Source organism: Symsagittifera roscoffensis, chromosome 1, assembly GCF_963678635.1.
Source record: "Symsagittifera roscoffensis chromosome 1, txSymRosc1.1, whole genome shotgun sequence".
In the NCBI taxonomy this organism is placed as follows: Eukaryota; Metazoa; Xenacoelomorpha; order Acoela; family Convolutidae; genus Symsagittifera; species Symsagittifera roscoffensis.
In genome coordinates this window covers 67,566,947-67,587,965 of record NC_087062.1, presented here as the reverse complement: position 1 = coordinate 67,587,965, position 21,019 = coordinate 67,566,947, and the positions used below count along the sequence as shown (strand labels likewise).

Here is a 21,019-nt window from a genome sequence, read left to right as displayed (position 1 = left end):
AACCGCAAATAAACATCTGAATGGGTCGAGTGATATATCATGTGAAAATCATTTCAGTCGTAATTCAAAGGACATAAAAAAAATTTGAAAAAAATTCTCGTTGTCGAAAAAACCTGTTTGAAAATTTTGATGTTTAGCCTAATTTCGAGCAAATAAGGTGAGCGAGCTGGCTCACTGAAGCTTATGTTTGCTTGATTTAATCCGTGAAAATTTAGCTTTAGTCGAGTCAAAAGTTTCAAAAAAGGAAAATTTTGGCCTAAAAAACCGTTTTTTTAAACAATTTTTTGTTTTTCTATTCATTTTTTTACAGCACTGTTTTTCAAGTTGGCTGTTTGACTAAGACTGCCGAATATTCCTAAGCTCTTGTTTTTCGTTCAGATCCTTTTATCACACCAAGCAGGAAAAAGTTTTTAGGTCGACCTATTTGATTTTCCGAGTGCTCTCAGAACACTATACGACCCTATTTCAACAAAAATTTTCGCGCGGTAGGAAAATTTTTGGAAATTTTTTTTATCAAAACAGCAGTGTTTTCGGCGCACGCTCCCCTTCAAAATTAAAATATATTGGCGCTCAAGGCGCCTTTAGACAAATTTTAGGGTTGGTCCGCCGGAAATGGATGTCATAAAATAATAAATACCTTTGGTTGAGGACCTTTTGGTTAGTGACGGAGTTGGCTCGTAAATCCGCCCCTGCCTGGTTCATATAAAAGACTAATGAAGTTCTTGATTTTTTTCTCGTTTTTTGGAAGGACGATAGTTGTATTAAGAGCGGATTTTCACAAAGAAGAGAGAAGAGTAATTGGCTAATTATGTGCAAAACCAACCTTTTTTTTGCGTGAAATGAGATATCTCTTTTTGTTGGGATTCGTGGTTTGCGTTTCTGTTTTCGTCGCCCTATTTTTCAAGTTTTTGAATTGCCAACTGTTTTTTTTTATTATAGCGAAGCTGGTGTTCATAGTTTTTCAGCTTATGGCCTAATACTGGTCAATTATCTGTGCATGTGGGTTTTTTTTTCATACTTAATCATTTTTCTAGATACGTAATCATAATGTCTGCTTAATTTTCCTGCTTAACTTATCTTCTCATGGATACATGCTTGAAACGACCAAGGTCAGGTTCGCGTCCGATTAACAACCTAATTTCTGGAAACTTTCAGCTTGGGTTCTTAATTTTCGTTCTATCATTTATCTGTTCATTGTTTGTCGGCGTTCCAAATCATAAATTTTCCAATAGCCTTTTTTTCTGATTTAAACAACTTTTCCTATAGTTCAAAGTCATTTCCGTCTATTCCCGTAATGGTGCAGTGCAGGTAATTGAGTTTTTCCTCTTCTACAAATAATTCCATCGTTTGTCAAATGAGCTTTCATGGTTTTAAAATATAATGAAGAAAATATTGATCTTATAATTCCATCGTTTGTCAAATGAGCTTTCATGATTTTAAAGTATAATTGAGAACATATTGATCTTGTTAAGTATTGAAAATTAGTGGGTTCAAAATAGTCATTTAAAAAAGTTAAAAATTCTGCTTCATATAGTATATATTTTTGTATCGCTTGTGGTTGCGGAAGCACATGTTTGCCCGTTTCGTTTTGTGTGTTCAATGAAAGACGAACATTGAAACGAAGATTTTCAGAAGTGTGTGCTGTCTGCTTCATGCCCCTTAAACCTAGTTCTGTGCTTCAATTAAATATTCATTATCTCTTAAGCAGTTCTATAACAATGTTAATTCAACTTTTTCTAGCAAAATGTATGGTTTCAGATCAGGAGTGAAGAAATCTAACCAGGTTTGAGGCAAGGCAATGCCAAATAGCTAGAAAGTGTTCTAAAACGTTGAATAGCCTATTTTCAACATGGTACTTTTCGACGGAAAGGTCAAGCTAAAAGTGATCGAAGCCGAGGGGCTGAAACCAACCGAGTTCTCGACTCGTTTTCCGAATCTTAGTATATCCAGAAAACCACAACAATACCTAGATCCATTTGTTAGCATCAACATTGACGAGCAATATGTTGGAAGGACGACAACTAGAACTAAAACAGACGCACCCCTCTGGGAAGAGGAGTTCGCTATAGATGTTACATCCGGTGAGAACTTCGGTTTCACAATATTCCACGACACAGCGCTGCCGCCGGACGAGTTCGTCGCAAACACAACGGTTCTGTTCGATGAGATAGTAGAAGTCTCTCTAGATACAAATAGCTGCCAAACTTCGGATATATGGGTATGTGAGAAAACCGTTTTTATAAATTAAATAAGTGGAGCCGGTTGATGTGCAAGTAGCAGATCAAGTTCCGACCACATTTATCTTTAGGATTCTAAAATAGTTAACAAGATGTCTCAGCATAGAGAAAAACTGGACTGCAGTTTTTCGTTTATCAGTCGAATAGAGTTACTTTTGCTGCTCAGTAATGACTTTTGATTAGTTTTTTTTTGCTTAAGAAAGCAAACGTTATAGAATTTGTGAATATTGTAGGCTTAAGCATATCAAATATCTAATCATTTTAGTTGTTCAGTGCAATCTGATTGTAAGTGTTTCTTTTGTCAGTCGATTATTTTTGCTCTATCGGGAGTCAGGCACTCTGTGTGCCTTGTTTATGAGTCTCCATTAGTTAGAACTAGGGACTTTCATATTAATTTTAATTTTGTGTTTTCAGCTGGATTTGGAACCTAGCGGACGCTTACGAGTTTTATTTGAACTAATCGGAACATTCACAAAAGGTATGCAAGCGTCAAACTAAAGTTTTCCCAGATGACTTGAAGAAGCTGGTTAATTTGGATGCATGGTTTGACTGAGTTCTTTTTTTAGAGCCGACTGCCAACAATGAGCGCGTATTTCAAGCAAGAGAAGACGCAATTAAAATGCGCAGAGGCGCCATGCGAAGGAAAATCCACCAGGTGTCCGGGCACAAATTCATGGCCACCTACTTGAAGCAGCCGACGTTCTGCTCTCTATGCTCGTGCTTCATCTGGGGTGTGGTGAACAAGCAGGGATACCAGTGCCAAGTGTGCACCGTGGTAGTGCACAAGAAGTGTCATCAGAAAATTCTCACCAGGTGTCCCGGATGCCCGAAGGCCGACGAAGAACCCGAGGAGGAAGGGGTGGGTAGATTTTCGTCATTTGCAGCGGATTATGAGGGGGAGGGGGTCGACAGCTTTTAACCTGGATCTTGACTTTTTCTCAAATTGGGTTGACATTAGACAATAAGGGATGAGAGCAAAAGTTATCTAGATTTTTAAGGAGAATTAATATGGAGCAATTTATATTAATATGATGCTATTTATTTTGCAAAAATCAGGCCTAAATTTTGGGCTTGTTCTTTTTAGTCAATCAATGACTTCGACAAAACGACCGGGTCAAGTGCTGAAAATACTATAGGATAGTAACCCTGCAAAGTTTAAAAAGGGTATAGTTTTCTGAATTTTGCATAAATCTTAATCTTTTAGGGTCATGAACTGAACGCCTTAAAATCAATATTTCTATATCTTTAATTTACTTTCTACTTGAATGTGCCAAAAGTTTAAATATTTATTTTAATTTCTTTTCTGAGGAGATTCTAAATTGGTTAAAGCTATTCGAAATGTCGTATATACTAATCAAAATAGTTTGATTTAGTTCTTCTTTTTGTGTCATTTTTGCTAAATAAAATACCGATTGTTTAATGAAAAACCTTTTCTGAAAAAAATGTTTTGAGTATTAGAGATTATAGTCTTATAGTCCAGTTAAATTTCGTTGGGCTACCTAATAGGCTGACTGTAACTTTTTCCAAGGATTGATCCGGTAGTTTGGCGTAATTTTAGATTATCTAAAAAGAGCAGAAAAATTATCCAGTTTTGGAGTAAATTTTTGAGTCCGAATTTTGAAAATTTAACTTTAATTTTGGTAAAATTTTTATTGCTACGTTTGTTCTCATGCTTTATTTTCTGTATAATCAACCCAATGTAAGAAAAACGCGTTCAAATTTTTTAATTTCATTTGTTATGTCCGGTTAATTTGAATCAGCGCTATCCGCTATCTGGCAAAATTAACAGGATGTAAGACTATCTCCGAGGGCGAGAGTTCGAATCGCATAGAGGGCCAATGTATTCAAAGTCTAAAAGCCTTTTTTCAGAATTTTATAGAAAGGCATTTTTTATCGGAATGTATAGAAATATATTAAGTTTTCAAAGCTTTTTGTAAAACTTTATATATATTTTTGGCATTTGAAAGCTCCTGTTTGCTTTTTGCTTCGCCTCTGTGTATAGACTAGTGATAATACTGAAGTGTCTTCTATACCTCAAAGTTAGCTAAATTATTTGAACATCTAAATATCACTTAAAATTTTCCTAGTTTGCCATTTGTGCACGGTTCAATGTTGAGTCATGACGCAGTGTTACGATTTTTTTAAATGGAATATGATTGTTTCAGCCTGGTATTGGGAGGTTCAAAATCAATATGCCGCACAAGTTTGAGCCGCACACGTACAAGAGGTTCCATTTCTGCGATCACTGCGGATCTTTGTTGTACGGCCTGGTGAAGCAGGGTCTGCAGTGTACACTATGCAACATGAATGTGCACAAGAGGTGTGCGAAAAATGTGGCGCCCAACTGTGGCATAGACAGAAACAAGCTGGCAGAAATGCTGGCTATAATAGGGTACGACCCCTCCAGTATCCAGACTGCTAGCAAGAAGAGCAAGCGTCATCTACCAGGCACTCCTCTAGGGCAGCCGTCTTCGCTGGTAAATAAACACTGGTTACCACATTAACTAGCCGAAAATACTGGGCAATGAGAGAATTGTTATATAACGTGACAATTGCGTAGCATTTTAAAATATCATGCAAATTTCAGCTAAAGTCAATAAGCTTTCGGCTGTTTGAATATATAATAAGCTACTTGTTTGCTTTAAGATTGGCTTTTTATCGACTCAAATATAAACAATTATCTTCCTCTTGTCTCTTGAATAAATTTCGAAAAATGAGTACGCTTGCGGCTAACAAAGCGATATCAGATCGGAACCTGAGACTTTTTTTCAGGTAGTAAACGTGTTTAAGTAAACCTTAGAATCATTTGGACCAACAGTTGGCTCATCAGATCAACTGGGACCGATCTTTTAGCAGACTAATCTTTTAGCATAAAACTTAAACAATGAGTCTCTAGCAGACCAACGTAGTACAACTGACTCATAATAGATTGACAGACTTAAAAACACGCTCAGTATTGGGGGGCTATTCTCATGCGCGAAGGACCGAATGCGCGTAAAATTTCAACCAATCAGAAATCGTTTATTTTTCTACCGTTCTAACTGGAATAAAAATAACGATTTTAAATCGAAATTAAAAACAGTCGAAAGTCGATTATTAAAAGGAATCAATCGCCAAAGTTGGATCATAAAACTTATCAAATGAAATGAAATTGAATAATATATGCAAATACCAAAAAATTTAATAATTTCGAGAAACAATAGAAATATTGTTCAAGTATTGATCCAGAGTTATTACACCAGTTTCATATGAATTTCTTAACCTTAGTATTTTTGCGTTCAGTTGCTGCCATTTGAATTTTTGTGGTGTTGGTTTTTCGCCTCGTTCAATTCTGGAAAACACGGTCTGCATTTTTTTCTTGAACTTTTAGGAAAAAAATAATCGTCCACAATGATGTCCTGACACGGGCAATTTCTCGATTCCAACTTGAATGCCAGCTTTTGCAGATATTAGTAGTTCGTAAATTGTAGGGACTGTTGTATACATTCCACATTCCGATATTAATTTTTTTCATCAAAAAATTTTGGAAATAAGTAAAAAAAAATCGATTGTTTTTGGCAAACCAATAGCAAGCGACTGGACTTCTTGGCTTTCTCTGAATCGATCATAGTAATTTGCTACTAAATTCCGAGGAACAAACCCCATGGCGAAAACTTTCCGCGAAAAATTTTAAGTTTTTGATCTTTTTTGTAAGTTTGAGTCAACCCTAGGGCTTGAAATCGACGATAAATGGCCTGGGTATAATGGAAATAGCAACCATAATGGACTGTATAGGGTAAAACTTCTTGTACTGCCGAAATAAATCCAATCTCGAAGTCCGAAATCATCGTTTCAGGATAAAAAAATCCCAAAAGTTTTCAAAAATTTGCTCTCGTAACTTTCGTAAAATGAATTCGTACTGGCTTTGCTGTTTTCCTTTAAGAAGCACCCAACACACGGGAATTTTTGCTCTCCAAAAACCGCAAAAAGTGTATAAATTTGGTCAAATGGTGGAGGCGCAGTTTTAAATGTGCCATCGCAAATACTTGTATCCGTTTTCAACATTTTTTCGAAAGCTTTTTTCGTTGCAAAAATTGCTACACCCAGGTTGGTGTTGAGATCAAAAATTTTTCGTTTTGCTGAGATAAAGCCCAGGATCCATCAATTGTAACGTCCAAAATTTTTTGCGGCACTGGTGGCAGACATTTTTTTCTCTCGCGAGATAAACTGCTTTTCATTTTCTGATATTCAGGGGGCAAAAAATCACTGATATTCGGTGGCTGCGATAGTTTTCTCGTAAATACTCTTCAAGCTTTCTGTTGGGTGTTTTCGAAGTATTTCGAAAGATAATTCTCGAATTTTGCTTTCGGCAATAAATTGATAATCAAGTTCGTGAGAATGATATTCGTCGAAAGAAATAATTAAACTTTTGGATATATTTGTAGATAATTTGGCTTTTCAATCAGAATCGACACATCTGTAATAAATACGGCGTTTAGATATTTTGTTTCTTGTATAACGAAACCCTTTGAAAATTAAATTTGTGCCAATTCGCCGGCGATCAGGGTCAATTTGAAATTTTTCCATATTTCTGCCGTTTTTATAATCGGCCAATATTAATGGTAAGTCCCGTGAAATGTTTACTTTCTTTGAGATTTTCACGCTTTCTTTCCAATTTTGAATATTGACATCTGATTGGCTGATTTTTGTTTTCGCGCATTCGAACCTTCGCGCATGAGGGATTCCACCCAGTATTGGTTTGAGCCTCCCTAATTGAGACAATTATCTCACGGTTGGTCGACAAAACTAACAACTTTAATACAAGGCCAGACTAAGTCAGCGGCAAAACACTGATTGCGCACACATAACACGGGTCTAGGACAACAGGCCGACGGGCTTCAAGCCGAAGGAACTTCAAGCTGAAATTTAAACTTTATAACAACTCAAAACGCTAAATTTTCATCAGTAAAACTTCTAGTTTCAAAAATTTAAGCAAGTTTAGTTCATAATAAGCGTTCCTCATAACAATGCACGACTTAAGAGTGGCATAGGATAGTTTGATCAGCCGGAGTTCGAAATGCATAAATTATAGACATGAAAACCCTTCATCAATGTTATAATTTTAAATATTCCTTAAGATCAATTAGAGGCTCAAAATTTATGAAAAATTCAGTGACTTGTAAAGAAAGATCATGAAATTGAGAAATTCTTGAAAACAGTTTTCATATTAAACATATTTCATGACTTTTTGACAACATGTTCGGCTAGAAGTCCTTAATTTTTCAATTCCGCTGGATGTCCCATCGGCTTGATGTCCGGCTCCGGCACACCAATGACACTGGTGACAAAATAAGCGCAGCGGAGCAAGCGGTCGCTACTAGCACATGTCGCGTTTGAAGTAAGAGAGTTCTGACAAGCTAATTGATCTGAGTCTGGTAAAAGATTGGTCTGCTGAAAAACCAGTGGGCTAAAATCCTTACCACCCTGACCAACATATAATTTGAGTTGGTCTGCAATTTAATTTCCTCTTCTATTCGAAAATCCTGATTATGTTGGTTGATTTGTATTGTTTTCCTTTTTTCGGCTGAAAACTTTTTTGGCTGAAAAGGTTTTGCCTTGTCTGTATTGGCTTAGTTGTCTCATTTTCTCTCGCTCAAAGGGTGATCGTATTTTTTGTTCGTGTGTATATTTTTGAAAACTTCGGGGCTCTAAAATTTGTGAAGCTGTAAAAATTTTTATGACCAAGATTTTTTTCGGCTCAACGGGCGGCCACCTAAGTTAAGTCCATATTTGTGATGTATCTCAAGTGGCGTGAAGCTACGTTTCGCATCTGAGTTCAAAAATACAAATTAGAGGTTTTGATAGCGCCTAATGTTGATTTTTTTATTAGACAATTCCCAAAAGAAAAGTCGAAGAATTTACTAATTAGCTAGACTTACTGTTTAGTTAAATTGTGATCCTCTCTTATCAGAAGAATTTATGGGTTTTGAGTAGATCGAGAAGCAATTTTCCAGAAGTTTTTGCTGAATGAATTTGATTGAATGTTTCTAATTTCGTATTTTTATCAGATTTCCAATTCAGTTTTGAGACCTCTATAATAAGACCTGTAGTTCCAACTGTGCCTTTCCAGGCAGTAAAGTTTTCCGTGTGTTTTTTTTAAATTCAAACTCATATTGTACCTACCGGAAAAGAATGTATCATTTTGTCTATTTTTAAATAGCAACAGGGATCAGACAGTGGATCTAACTTGAATGTGGTTGGCACCGGGGGCAAGAACAGCAGTGCCTCCGCTACACTCGGTCCTTCCTCTGCCTCGGGAGGAGGCAGCGGGGGTGAAGTGACGTCACGAGCGCAGTCGGAGCCCATCCTGCCGGCATTGTTGGTTGCTGGTGCTATCTCTGGTCACCATCCCTCGACTGGACACCACCACCCCAATGCAGCTATTACTCCTGGCAGCCCAGCCGTGGGTGATGCGGCGCATGGCTCAGTGGTCACTTCGAAGTCGGCTCAGAACACGCCCACCGTTGTCACTACTCCCGGCACACCCTCTAGCACTCTGCAGCCACAGGTTTTCACAGGTGATGACTATTTTTTTTTGTAATCCATCAGGTGTTAATGTTATCAAATGTTACTGTTATCAAGTGTTCATGAAGGAAATGATCATCAACTTATTAAGGTCGCGTGGTTTCGAAAAGTGTGGATTTCTGAACTCACTTAATAAGGTCGTGCCGTTTTTTTGGTCTACAAAATCGACATCGCTCGTATATTTTGGCGGTTTTTGTTTTGGTTTCTTTCGCTCAATTTTTAAATACATTAAAAACGTACAAATAATTGGCCCGAAAACTTGTCTTTTAGTTTCCTAGGTGGTTTTTGTTTGTTTCCAGTCGATTTAAAGAATATAACTACTGATACGGTTTTCGGAAGTTTGTATCGTTTTATTGCACAAGCAAACGCTTGAGTTAAACTACGAGTTCACTTTTTCCAACCTAAGTCGCTCAATTTTGTATTCAATTTCTGCGTTCAGTTTCATTGCAACATCTGCATAACCCAGCGCAAGAGTAAAATTGATGCTGTTGATATGTAAAGAAACTATTGTAATGGTTCCGGCTTTCCGAAAAAGTGGCGGAACATTTGTTCTCGCTCAGTTTTTTCTTCAGATTTCGATATTTTGGCTTTTCGCTTTTTCAAATTCCTTGAGATCATTGAGGCTTTAATGACTGCCTATATTGGCGTTTTATACGATAGTAGATTTACTTCTTTTTACAAAGCAAGCTTATTCGGAATTTGGTTATGACGTTCGAGTCCGGCAAATTGTTTTATTTTTCGAAGCCTATTTTTTTTATTTTTTTTCCACTCTTTGACCATTTTAAAGCTTATTTTTGCCGTTTTCTCGCTTGTGTTTGCAAAATGCAGTTTTGCTTCAGCTTAGAACATCTATGGTAGTACAAAAATTTTCAACATTGTGGTTTTTGTAAATAAGATTAATTAATTTTAAAATTTATGAATCATAAAATTTCCATGATATTGAAGGAGCTTGATGTATTAGACGATAGGAAAAGTACCGATAGGAAAAGTAAGAAAACTTATGCAATATAGAATTCAAATTTCTAAGCGACTCCGGCACACTTAGCCTGGAGGTAACAAATGCGTCTGGGACGGCAAAGGTTCTTGGGTTCGAGTCTGACCAGGGCCTGTTTTTTTTTTCAAACGGGAATTATTCCGTTCCAAAGAAACTGTCGGCTTATTATTTGTCTGCTTATGTTTGTCGGCTAAGTTGCCATATCTTAGAGTTTTTTGCTGTATGCAGTTTTCATTGTAGTTGCTTTTTATGTTTTCGTTTTGTGATTCTACTGCGTATATTTTCTTTTTTTGTTTTTTTTTCGCTTAAAATTTTTTCGGCTTTAAAGATTTCGGCTTATATTTTATCGGCTTACTAATTTAATTTTGAGTCTTTCGAGAGGACCATAATTTATATGTTTTCCTCCGGATCGCACAAAGCGTTAAAAATCTTCGAATAGAATTTATAGTTTCCTCAACCGCCGTCGAATGTGTTCTGAACGTGTTTTCAGCAAATTTGGAACATCATTCCGGATAACATTTTGAAGTTTTTTAATTGTGGTTTCTTCGAAAATTTTTTTTAGTTCTTATTGGCCCTTTCTCTTTCTATTTCTCTTTTTTTTCCAGTCTGATGGCTGTTATAGCATTAAGAAGAAGCGCGGCGGAGCTTTTATACTTTTTATTTTTATTTAACGTCACAATGATTTTTTTTGTTCGCTTTTTTTCAGGAAGTCTTAGAGTTTGTTCTGCTCAACTTTGAGTTTTCGCGGTTTGACTTTTGATTTCCTTTCAGTTCAGTTCAGGCCATCTATTTTTTTTTTTGAAATTTGAAAGTTGAAATTTTATTAAAAAACAAGTCTGCATTTTTTCTGTTTTATTGCTTTCATTGACTCTTTTCCAACTGTCATTTGGCTATTTTTTTTTCGGGTCCAATTTGTTCATTGACACTTATGCAACTATATTTTCCTATGTTTATTCGCTAAAATTTGCTATTCCAAAATTGAAATCTTCTCAAATAAGCGACGGCCGATTGCTGCGATGCATGAGTTGTACTTGTCAACTGTTTAATTTTTAGCTTTGCTATACCTCGAACATACGAACATCAGCGTAAATCGAACATAATTTCAGGCTTTGGGGAAAAACAGGTGGTTACGAGGAAAACTGTCTCCTGTGCCCAGGACTACGAGGCACCAATCGGAGAAGGAGATGAGAGTGGCAGGTCATTTGGTTCCTTCGGCAGGCAGAAGTTCTCCTGTGGCGATTTCACTTTCATCAAAGTCCTCGGAAAGGGCTCTTTCGGAAAAGTAAGAAAACTAGTATTCATAGTAATAATGTGTAATACGACTGGCAGTTAAGAGGCTTATAAGGCTTTACTTACAGGTTAGTTGCTGAAGTCGCTTAGTTCCTCGCTTAGTCTATTGATTTCTCTTTTCCATCACCCATTGTGTTCTCAGTCTCATTTGTTGCTCTCATTGGTTAATTAAAGTCCTGTAAACTGCACGAAATTTTTTAATAGACCTATTTCCATGAAATATTTATTTAAAACCCATGTAATGAAGTATAGGAAATGGAGGCATATATTACTGTGTCACAAGGGGGTACAATTTGCCCTCTGTGTAAAAACTAAGCTTAAAAGAAGTTCGAGCTGAGTTTTTTCCTGTTCATTTCTTCGGTACAAGTGTGATAGAGGTATCCCATAAAACTAACCCTCTATCACTCTTGGTTTTTACCCTGACCTCTATCTCACTTGTATCTTCATTTTCTTTGAATTTAAAATAAATCAAAAAATGAAATATGTTTGGCTGGCTGACACGGACGAGTAAATGGTTTTTGTTCATCTAAGGAAGCGTTTTTTAATCTCGCAGATACCAGAAATTACGTTAACGAATAGACGGATGCGCCATACTTAGAGCTTCTTTTTAGGAAATAGATAAGATTTACTAATAAGTTTTTCCCTGTGTGATCTGAACATTATAGAGTCTACGAGGGAAATAATTTTGAGTCTCAATTGGATTTTTGACCTGTTTTGTTTTAGCATGTTGCAGCATACTTTCATAGAGGAGCGGATCTAGATTTTTCTCAACTGAGGCGGATTTTCAAAAAATTGTCTAATTTTGGGTCTTTATTATAGGTCGACCAAATTTATTTTCCGAGCGCTACCAAAATCACTACTTAAGTCTCTGTTTTGACCAAATTGCTTCCGCTCCCCCTCCTTAATCCGCTACTGCTTTCAAATATAGAATTATGCATATAAAGTTTATGTTAGTAAAGTAAAAGAGACTCGATTTACTTTCCAGGAACAATGGATGGACATAATGTTAAGTATGGCCGTCGGCAATGATTCGCTCCTAGTCTCGTTTCAAGTATCTTTTGATTTAATGCCAGGTTGCTATTATCACATCATCTGTTGAATTGCCAATAATCTCGAATTAACCGTTTTCGTGCTATGACTTATCTATTTATATCAAAAATGAAGCGACTGATGTTGGCTCTTTTTCCTAATCGAAAAAGTGAATGAAAGCTATTTTTATGGTATTGAATAAGAAGGTTGAAAAAAGAGGCTTGTTTTTTTATCTTTATTGAAGTTTAGAAGAAAGAAGTATGAGGATGTGCGGTTTTGCATAGTAGAGGGTTTGATGATTGTGTGATAGGTGCTTCTGGCGGAGCTGAAGATCAATCCAGAGGAGGTGTTTGCAGTGAAGGTTCTGAAGAAGGAGTCCATTGTGGCGGACGATGACGTGGAGTGCACGATGACGGAAAAGAGGGTGCTGGTGCTAGCCAGTCAGCATCCCTTCTTGACTGGGCTACACTCCTGTTTCCAGACTCCCGACAGACTCTTCTTCGTCATGGAGTACGTCAACGGCGGAGATCTCATGTTCCACATCCAGAGGGCCAGAAAATTCGATGAGCCGCGTGCCAAATTCTACGCTGCAGAGGTCACACTGGCACTCATGTTTTTGCACAGCCATGGAGTGATCTACAGAGACCTGAAGTTGGATAACATTTTGCTGGACAGTGGAGGACACTGCAAGCTGGCCGATTTTGGAATGTGTAAAGAGGGAGTGAAAGACGGAAGACTCACCAGCACGTTTTGCGGTACACCCGACTACATAGCTCCAGAGATCCTGCAAGAACTGGACTACGGAGCTTCAGTTGATTGGTGGGCATTAGGTGAGCAAACGCAACAATGGCAGCAGAGATCTAATAAATGAATCGATACACATATCAAAGATACCCCGAAACGTATCAGTGATTGTTCTGACCACTCGAAGAATGGAAAGGAACTTGGTGTTCGGGTCGTTTTTTTCCCAGCAAATTTTGACTACCTCAAGGAAAGCTCTTAGGGATACAGCGTATAAACATATTAAAGCCTTTTTAGTCGTGATTTGGATCTTTCAAATAAGTTGTGTGTCGAGAAAATTGGTTGGAACTGTTTGTTTTAAAGACATTACACAGACGAAATGGGATGAGAGGTTGTCCTCGAAACACCGGTTTGAAGTTTTTGCAATTTAGTCTAGTTTCGAGCGACAGTAAAGCGAGCGGGTTACGCTTGTTACATAAAAATCGGTTATTTAAGCTATGAAAACTTTATTTTTACCAAAATAAAACTTGAACGTGTAATTGAAGATTCATACAGCGCTTGATTTTTTTTTTCGGTTTGTTACTCCTTTTTAAAGACAAATAAGGTCGATTAGAACTGAGGTCAAGTTCTGAGTTCTCTTACGTCCTCTTTTATGCCCACACTGCGCACAAAAAACGGCTCTTTTTTTTAAAATATATATATTAAGAGTTCTTGAAATGGCTGTCGTCAGATAATTCTTTGCAACTTGCATAGCAACCAGCTAGTCTTGTTGTCTTAAGGTTTTTGTCCTTACTCTATATCTCGTGAAAACCATGCATATTGAGGTTTTACTGGACGATGCTTAGAACCTTTAATGTAAGTTTATTATTTGCGATGTATACTTCTCTCAACAGGTCAAAGCGAACGCTGTTAATGATTGAAATACTTTAATCAATAAGACTGCCACTAAGTTTATGATCGTCGCGCTACAATTTCACAGTAATTCCAGTACGCTAATTTCACGCGACTTAATCCATTCAAGCTGCTGCATCATGGCACCAATCGCCTGCCTTTGGGTCTCTAACTAGTCCAGTTATTACTCAAAGCTGTATGACGAATTGATTGCAAGCGAAATGAACCGACACCCTTCTGCCCGACCGTTTGCTACCTTCATTCATTTTCAGCAAGATTAATTTTCAGCAGGGCGAGTATAACAATTAAAAACGATACGGGCCTTTTTATGCTACACACAAGTTGTAAAGTAGCTCAAATCGTCAATTGCAAAACACAAATACGGCCCACTTTTTAATTTTCATCTTATGCTACTCTTCTTAATGAAAAGTTATAAAATATCTTGTTTATAAAAGGACAGTGCTTTCCAAGTTTCAAGGATACTGGTGTTTTAAAGCGAAGCAAAAATCATGCCAAGATGAAAAAAATCAGAAAGGGTAACAGCATGCTGTTTGTTGTGCTAACCATTCTTCTTCTCGTCGCGACCCTATGAAAACAAACAAATATTTTTTTCAGAAAAAGTCTTTAAAATTTGTCCAGGTTCAAATTTATTCGCGGTTTGACTTTTGATTTCTTGCAAATTTGAGTTAATTTCCTTTGTTTAAAGGGAGGCAAAGTCCACTATTGAACAGCAAAAGTGTAAAGGTCATGAAAAACGGTATCGTTTTCTTGTCTCGAAAGTGGAATTTAATTTACAGATTTCCCAGCGGAATAAAAACTTTACCTATTGATTCAGTGTTCTCAGATTGGATTAGTTTTATTTAAAAAGGTCAAATCATAAAATTTCCTTCTAATTCAAAGATTTTAGAGGCCATATATTTTTTCAAAATCACAAGTTGAAGTGTTTTCAAAAAACAAGTCAGTTTCTTGTGTTCATTATACTGTTTTCAACTGTCAGTTGGCTGTGTTTTTTGTAGTTCAGCTCAAAATTAGTAACTACATTGAATACACGACAATGCGGGATAAAAAATCAGTATGAGTCATTAACGGCTGGAAAATGATTTTTACACCAGCGTCAGCAAATGTCTTATTATCGGGAACTTTCCGTAAACAACTTTTCTTACAAATTTTGAACTCTTTATTATTGAGTCTTAACAAAATCCAGGTTCCTTCCCACTTGGACTAGAGGTAATGCTGTCGCCTTTGCACCGTAAGGTCGGGGGTTTGAATCCAGCTGGGCCTTGTTTTTTTTCAGTAAATATCCAATTGAAAAATTTAACCGGCAATAATTGATTTGTCGGACTTTCGCTTGTCTTTTATGTCGGCTTATTTGCCACTTCGCGAGTTTTTGTAATGCTGTAAGCAAGTTTCATGATAGTTGTAAGTGTTTTTCCTTTTAGCTTCAGGGGGGACTAAAAAATTGAAACTTCAAAAAGTTGTTTTTTGTTTTTTTTTCCGGCTTAATTGTTGTCTGCTGAAAGATGTCGGCTTTGTCTCCGCCTCGTAAGGTTTGTTCTTCTAGTAGTTTAAAATTCAAATTTCTTTCTTGGCATGTTTGCCTAAAATTTTTGCTTGATAAAACAGTTATTATGAAAATGTATATGATTGGTTTTTTATTGATTAAAAAAATTGTGAGACGCTTTGTAAATTTTTTTCACTTTTCTCAATTCTAACGATTCTCAAAATGGGGTTTCAATGGAAACGCCGCCTACTCCCTAGTGTGACTTCATACTCCTCTTGCCTCTTCTTACACTACCCATCTGTCTACAGCCTGAAAAAGTCAGTGTGGTGAATATTTGACACATATTTTTGATTTTTTTTCATTTTCTCAAAAATAACCATCCAAAGTCTAAGATTTGTAACTTCAGTGAGTAGAACAGGTTTTGGAAAGCATCCCTGCATAAGCGGGTACGCTCAATTTTTTTCTACTTAAAATTTTGGCCGACGAAGTAGTCAAATTTTTGATTTTTTGACCATTTTTTGAATCTTTTCACGAAAACTTACCTCCCAAACCTGAGATTCTGGGTTCAATGATGAAAAAGGGTAAGGGAAAACTTCCCGGCGTTTGCGGCCACTCACAATTTTTTTTTTAAAAAGTGATCGCGCTCTTAGAAAAAAAAGAAAATTGACTTATCTCGAGGCCTACACTCCCAACTCTGAGTTTCGAACTTACAGGTTGCGTGAATCCATTTGCATTAGCGGCTACGCCCAAACTTTTTTAAACAAAAAGCTTTGATTCTCGGAAATGTCAAGTTGTTGATTCTTTGACCATTTTTGGACTTTTCTCGATAACTATCCTGATAAATCTGATATCATAGCTGTCACCGAAATAACAGGTTGTTGAAAGCGTGCCTTTATAATTGGCTAGGCCATTTTTTTTAGAAAAAATTATGGCCTTTAAAAAGTACCGTACCACGACCTTCTTGTTGTAGAAAAAAAAAACAATTGGATTTCGGAAGTCTTTTTGAATTTTTGACCGTTTTGTAGATATTTCTCGAATTTTCTTAAAAACTAACCCTTACAAATTTGAAATAAAAATACTTTTTATGCTGTTGAAGCAAGACATGTCGGCAAGAAATTTCTGTTGAAGCAAGAATTTTGTTGAAAGCAAAATATTTTGATTTCAATATATTAAAAATGACTATCAACGAGAAATATATTCTCTTATACAGGTATTTGGAAATTTTTAGCTTTGTAGAACTTAATTGAGTTATGTAAAAGACTTCATTCGAAATAACTTCCCCGTCAATGATTTTGGTAGTTTCAGCATAACTCTTGGTAAACTAAAACAGCCAAATTCTGGTGAATTCTGAGCAATTTTTGTTCTCTTCATTTTTGTCTTAACTTAACCCAGTTTGAGAAAAATGTGTTGGAAATTTCGAATTTTGTTAGTTGTGTCCGGGTTAATTTGAATCAGCACTGTAGTTTTCATTCTGACTCTGCGGTTTTCTGATTAAATCAAGCACATTAGGTTATGTTGAAGGAGCACATCACATACCCAGCTGAAGTACCCTCTATTAAGTTATTTGACTTCTGATTTTTGCCAGCATTTTTGAACGGTTTCTTGTTGAGAGTCATGAACTTAGTGAATACTCTTATATAGGTCTTAGTGATTTTAAAAATTTTGTTTTTCAGGAAAAAGTCTTCAAACTACTCTAATAATTTACATTTGTGCATTCATACATATGAATAGTTAGTTATACTTCTTTTGCTATTTATTTAAGAGTCGATGAACGTAGTGAGGATTCTTATAAAGGTCCTGATTGTTCAAAGTTTTTTTTCAGGAAAAAAAGTCTTCAAATTTGTTCACGCTAAAATTTGATTTTTTTTGCGGTTTAGCTCAATTGTTTTTCAGTTCACTTGATTTCCTTTATTAATAGGAAGGCAAACTCCACTGTCGAACACTAAAGACCACGGAAAACGTGATCGATTTCTAGTTTTGAATTTTGTTTTCAGATTATATTTTTCAGATTTCCCAGTGGAATAAAAAATTTACCTATTGATTCAAATTTCTCAAACTGGGATAATTTTATTATGAAAGTGTCAGTCATTATTTTTATTGAAATCTAAAAAGCCTTAAGGCGGTAGATATATATTATTTTTAATTCGGAGATTGAATTTTGTTTTTGTCCCCTTGCATTCATGATTTTTCCAATTGTCTGCTGGCTATGTTGTCTAATGGCTTTTTTTGAAAGAGGTAACGATCGTCGGTTGTGGTTTAGAGCGCCAACCCAAGTATGTCATGAAACGGCCTTGTTCAAATGATTCATAGTCTACGGTGTGATTCTAGAAATGGACTCACTGCCTTCAAATTGCAAAAAAAGGTAAAATATTGCTGCTCTGCTGAGGGATGAAACAGCATACACTGATTCATAGCTTTTGAAAGTGACATGTAAATTATGTCTCAGTGGTCAATCTTGGCTTTGTTTTAAACATACGGGGCCTTCGTCGTCTGGCCTACAGTTATATGGCTGCAAATTGTCACATCTTGCTGTACCCTGAAGATCCATTGGTGTCGTAGTATCGCTGATCGACTTGGGTACAGATCCAAACTCCATTTTCCGTGAAATCGCCTGCGTGGTCAAGGTTTATTTCGGCATTTTGCTACTGTTTAGAAAACCACGGAAATGGGGAAACATCATTTAACTTGGATAATTTGGACGTTGTTCGCTCGTTCCCTATCCTATGTTCGAATCAAAAACTGAAATTAAAAAGGGCCAATTGTATCCTCCCACCACATTCAACAAAATGTGTATGTTGTTACTTGCTCAATTAGTCTTTGCGTTCAACCTCCCGCCCATTTTATAACAGCGCACATGAAGTTCCTTTTTGCAGAATTTGAACCTATTTAATTTTGAAAAACGTCAAAAGTAAAAGGTAGGTACTAGGTAGCACGTGTATTACTTACTCGTCCATTTGTTTTTTTAAGGAACGAACTCAGTTAATTCTTCTTATGAACATTCTTTTTTTTCTGAAGTTTTCTTGTTGGCTCTTTTCAAATTTTCCTTGATAAAGTAAACCCCCCCCCCCCCCCCCCCCAACCTTTCAAATCTTCTTTTTTATATTATTGTTTTACGTGTGATTATGAATGAGCGCGTGCTCTTACGGTGTAATGTATTAAGAACAAATATTTTTATAATTATCAATTTTTCACCATGCCAAATTTCATTGAACTATGACAACGTTGCTTTAAGAGTCGATGAACGTAGTTCAGACTCTTATGAAGGTCGCGATGATTTTTTTGTTCTTTTTTTTTCTGGAGAAGTCTTAAAATTTGTTCAAGCTCAAATTCACTTTTTTCGGGGTTTGACGTTTGATTTCTTTCTAAGTTTAGTTCAATTTCTTTATTAAAAGGAAGGCAAACTCCACTATCGAACAGCAAAAGTGTAAAGGTCACGAAAAACGTCATCGACTTCTAATTTCAAAAATGGAATTCAATTGTCAGATTTCCCAGCGAAAAAAAATTTACATATTGATCCAGTTTTCTCAAAATGGGTCGATTTTATCGAAAAAGTGCTGGTCATAAATTGTTCTAGAAGTTCATAGAGCTTCAAGGGCATCTGTTTTTTTCTTTGAAATTCGAAAGTTGAGATTGTTTCCAAAAACAAGTCTGCATTTTTTTCTTTTTAATTGCGTTCATTGACTCTTATCCAACTGTCTGTTGGCTATGTTCAAATTTTCGAGTTTTGAGTCGCCCTTTTTGATTATTGCATTGATAAATGTTGGCAAATGTAAGTGATGATTATGTTTAATTAATGTGCAAAAGACTGATATGATGTTAATGTAGGTGTGCTGATGTATGAGATGATGGCGGGCCAGCCGCCGTTTGAAGCTGACAACGAGGACGACCTGTTCGAGTCCATTCTTCACGACGACGTGCTCTACCCCGTGTGGCTGTCCAAGGAAGCGGTGAGCATCCTTAAACAGCTCATGACCAAAAACCCCGGAAAAAGACTGGGCTGTGTGGCCACACAAGGCGGAGAGAACGCCATCAAAGCGCATCCCTTCTTCAGAGACATCAACTGGGAAGACCTGTTGCGCAGAGCAGTGCGACCACCGTTCAAACCGAAGCTGAAGACAAAGCGAGACGTCACCAATTTTGACCAGGACTTCACTCGGGAAGAGCCGACGCTCTCGCCCGTGGAGCACAAAGTAGTTGAGAGCATCAACCAAGACGAGTTCTGCGGCTTCTCATACACAAATCCGAACGCATTTATTTGACATGCAGCAAAGTAGACACCCGAACCAGATAGCAACAACAGCAGCAGCAGACAGATTGCGTGGAGGAGGTGCTGTCTGATTTTGTATCGTATATCTTTCTGTTTATATCTAGTCTTGGTAATACTTGGATTTGAGCTATTCTTTTCTGCAAAACAAACTTATTTGTAACACTGCCCGATCATTAGCTGGAGTCTGAGAGTCAGACTAGTAACCTCCCATAGTGTTCTTCGAAATCAATTTTGGGATTCCATCCTCATTAAACGCCACGCCACAACACTGAAAAAGTCCAGAGAGGATTCTACGTTCTCTGAAGCTGAGCAAAAGATGGTCATGAAGTGTGATGGTCTTCTCTCTATCTCTCCTCTCATGAATAAATTTATGGAGTGTTTTGTTGATCAAATTGTAGAAGGGAAGCAACACTTGAGTCTATTGCCAGCATGAATCCCCATTTGTCATCAGACGGAAACTCAATTCGCAAATGAAATTAAAAATGAAATATAGCTCGATAAAACTTTGTTTGAAAATTAGAAATTAATTTATTAAATTGTGGTTTCTATAGTATAACTATAGCAAACATTTTTCATCAATTGCATGCGCGGAGCATTTGATGCTCCTGCAAATTCGAGTATTAATACTAAATCTTAAGCCACTCTAGTTAACTACAATATCCTCCTCTTTGTAAAATTGAAATTCTTTTTTAAATCAAACTCTTATTTTAAATTAATTCAAATTAGAGAAAAAATATCAAATGCAATTTTATAGTCTGCTCAACCTACCAAGTTCGTCAATGCGGTAATTTATAGTGCAATAATCATTTTATAATTAACACAAGCGAAGCAAATTAAGTGTTTATGGGATCATTTTTAGTAAGATTTCGCCCTTTTGCTTCTACGAAGATTTTAAGCTATGATATCTGATTTTATTGTACGTTTTTGTTCGCTTGTGTATGTAAGAAGTCCAGTTGAGCCCCTGTGATAATTTAGTTCTCGAAGATTCTTCTGCAAATTTCCGTTGAGCTGCTGCTTGGCTGTCCTGATTATGTAACTTCAGTTCAATCATACAATATAATTTGTTACCTCATGCGCCTAATTGACATCTAAAGTTCCATCTGTGCTTACGGCCATCTGAAACTTAAAAACTAAAATTAAAATCAATATATACTTTTTTCAAACAGAAATTTCCTGAAAGCGATTGCTTGATACGTTTTCTAATATGGCTGTGAAGTAGCATCATTGAATAATTACATGAAATGATTGTCTCAATTTATGCCAGCCTAAAATTCGCACGTAATACATGCTCCACGTTTCAGATGGTACAAAGTTTTTATTCAATTTAGTTGACTTTTCATATAAAAAATCAGAAGCAGTGCAGTTTTGGCTGAGATTGTCTCTCAAAGCTAATCCAAAGGCAGGAGAATGTTGTAGGTTTCTGATTATTGGCTGTGAGTTCAATTTTAGGCAATTCACAGATAAGGCTTCCAATTTTTGATTGATGGCATTTTAATAAGAAAATC

General features: G+C 36.5%; 1 protein-coding gene across 1 annotated transcript; it reads left to right on the top strand.

Moving 5' to 3' along the window:
• Window positions 1-1,746: 1,746 nt before the first annotated feature.
• On the top strand, window positions 1,747-20,594 carry LOC134848066 (protein kinase C-like 1B). Its single transcript, XM_063865407.1, has 8 exons — window positions 1,747-2,218; window positions 2,652-2,715; window positions 2,804-3,096; window positions 4,403-4,714; window positions 8,437-8,794; window positions 10,902-11,077; window positions 12,425-12,944; window positions 19,073-20,594. The coding sequence occupies exons 1-8, from the start codon at window positions 1,850-1,852 to the stop codon at window positions 19,504-19,506; spliced, it is 2,526 nt and encodes an 841-aa protein (XP_063721477.1). The 5' UTR covers window positions 1,747-1,849; the 3' UTR covers window positions 19,507-20,594.
• Window positions 20,595-21,019: the final 425 nt, after the last annotated feature.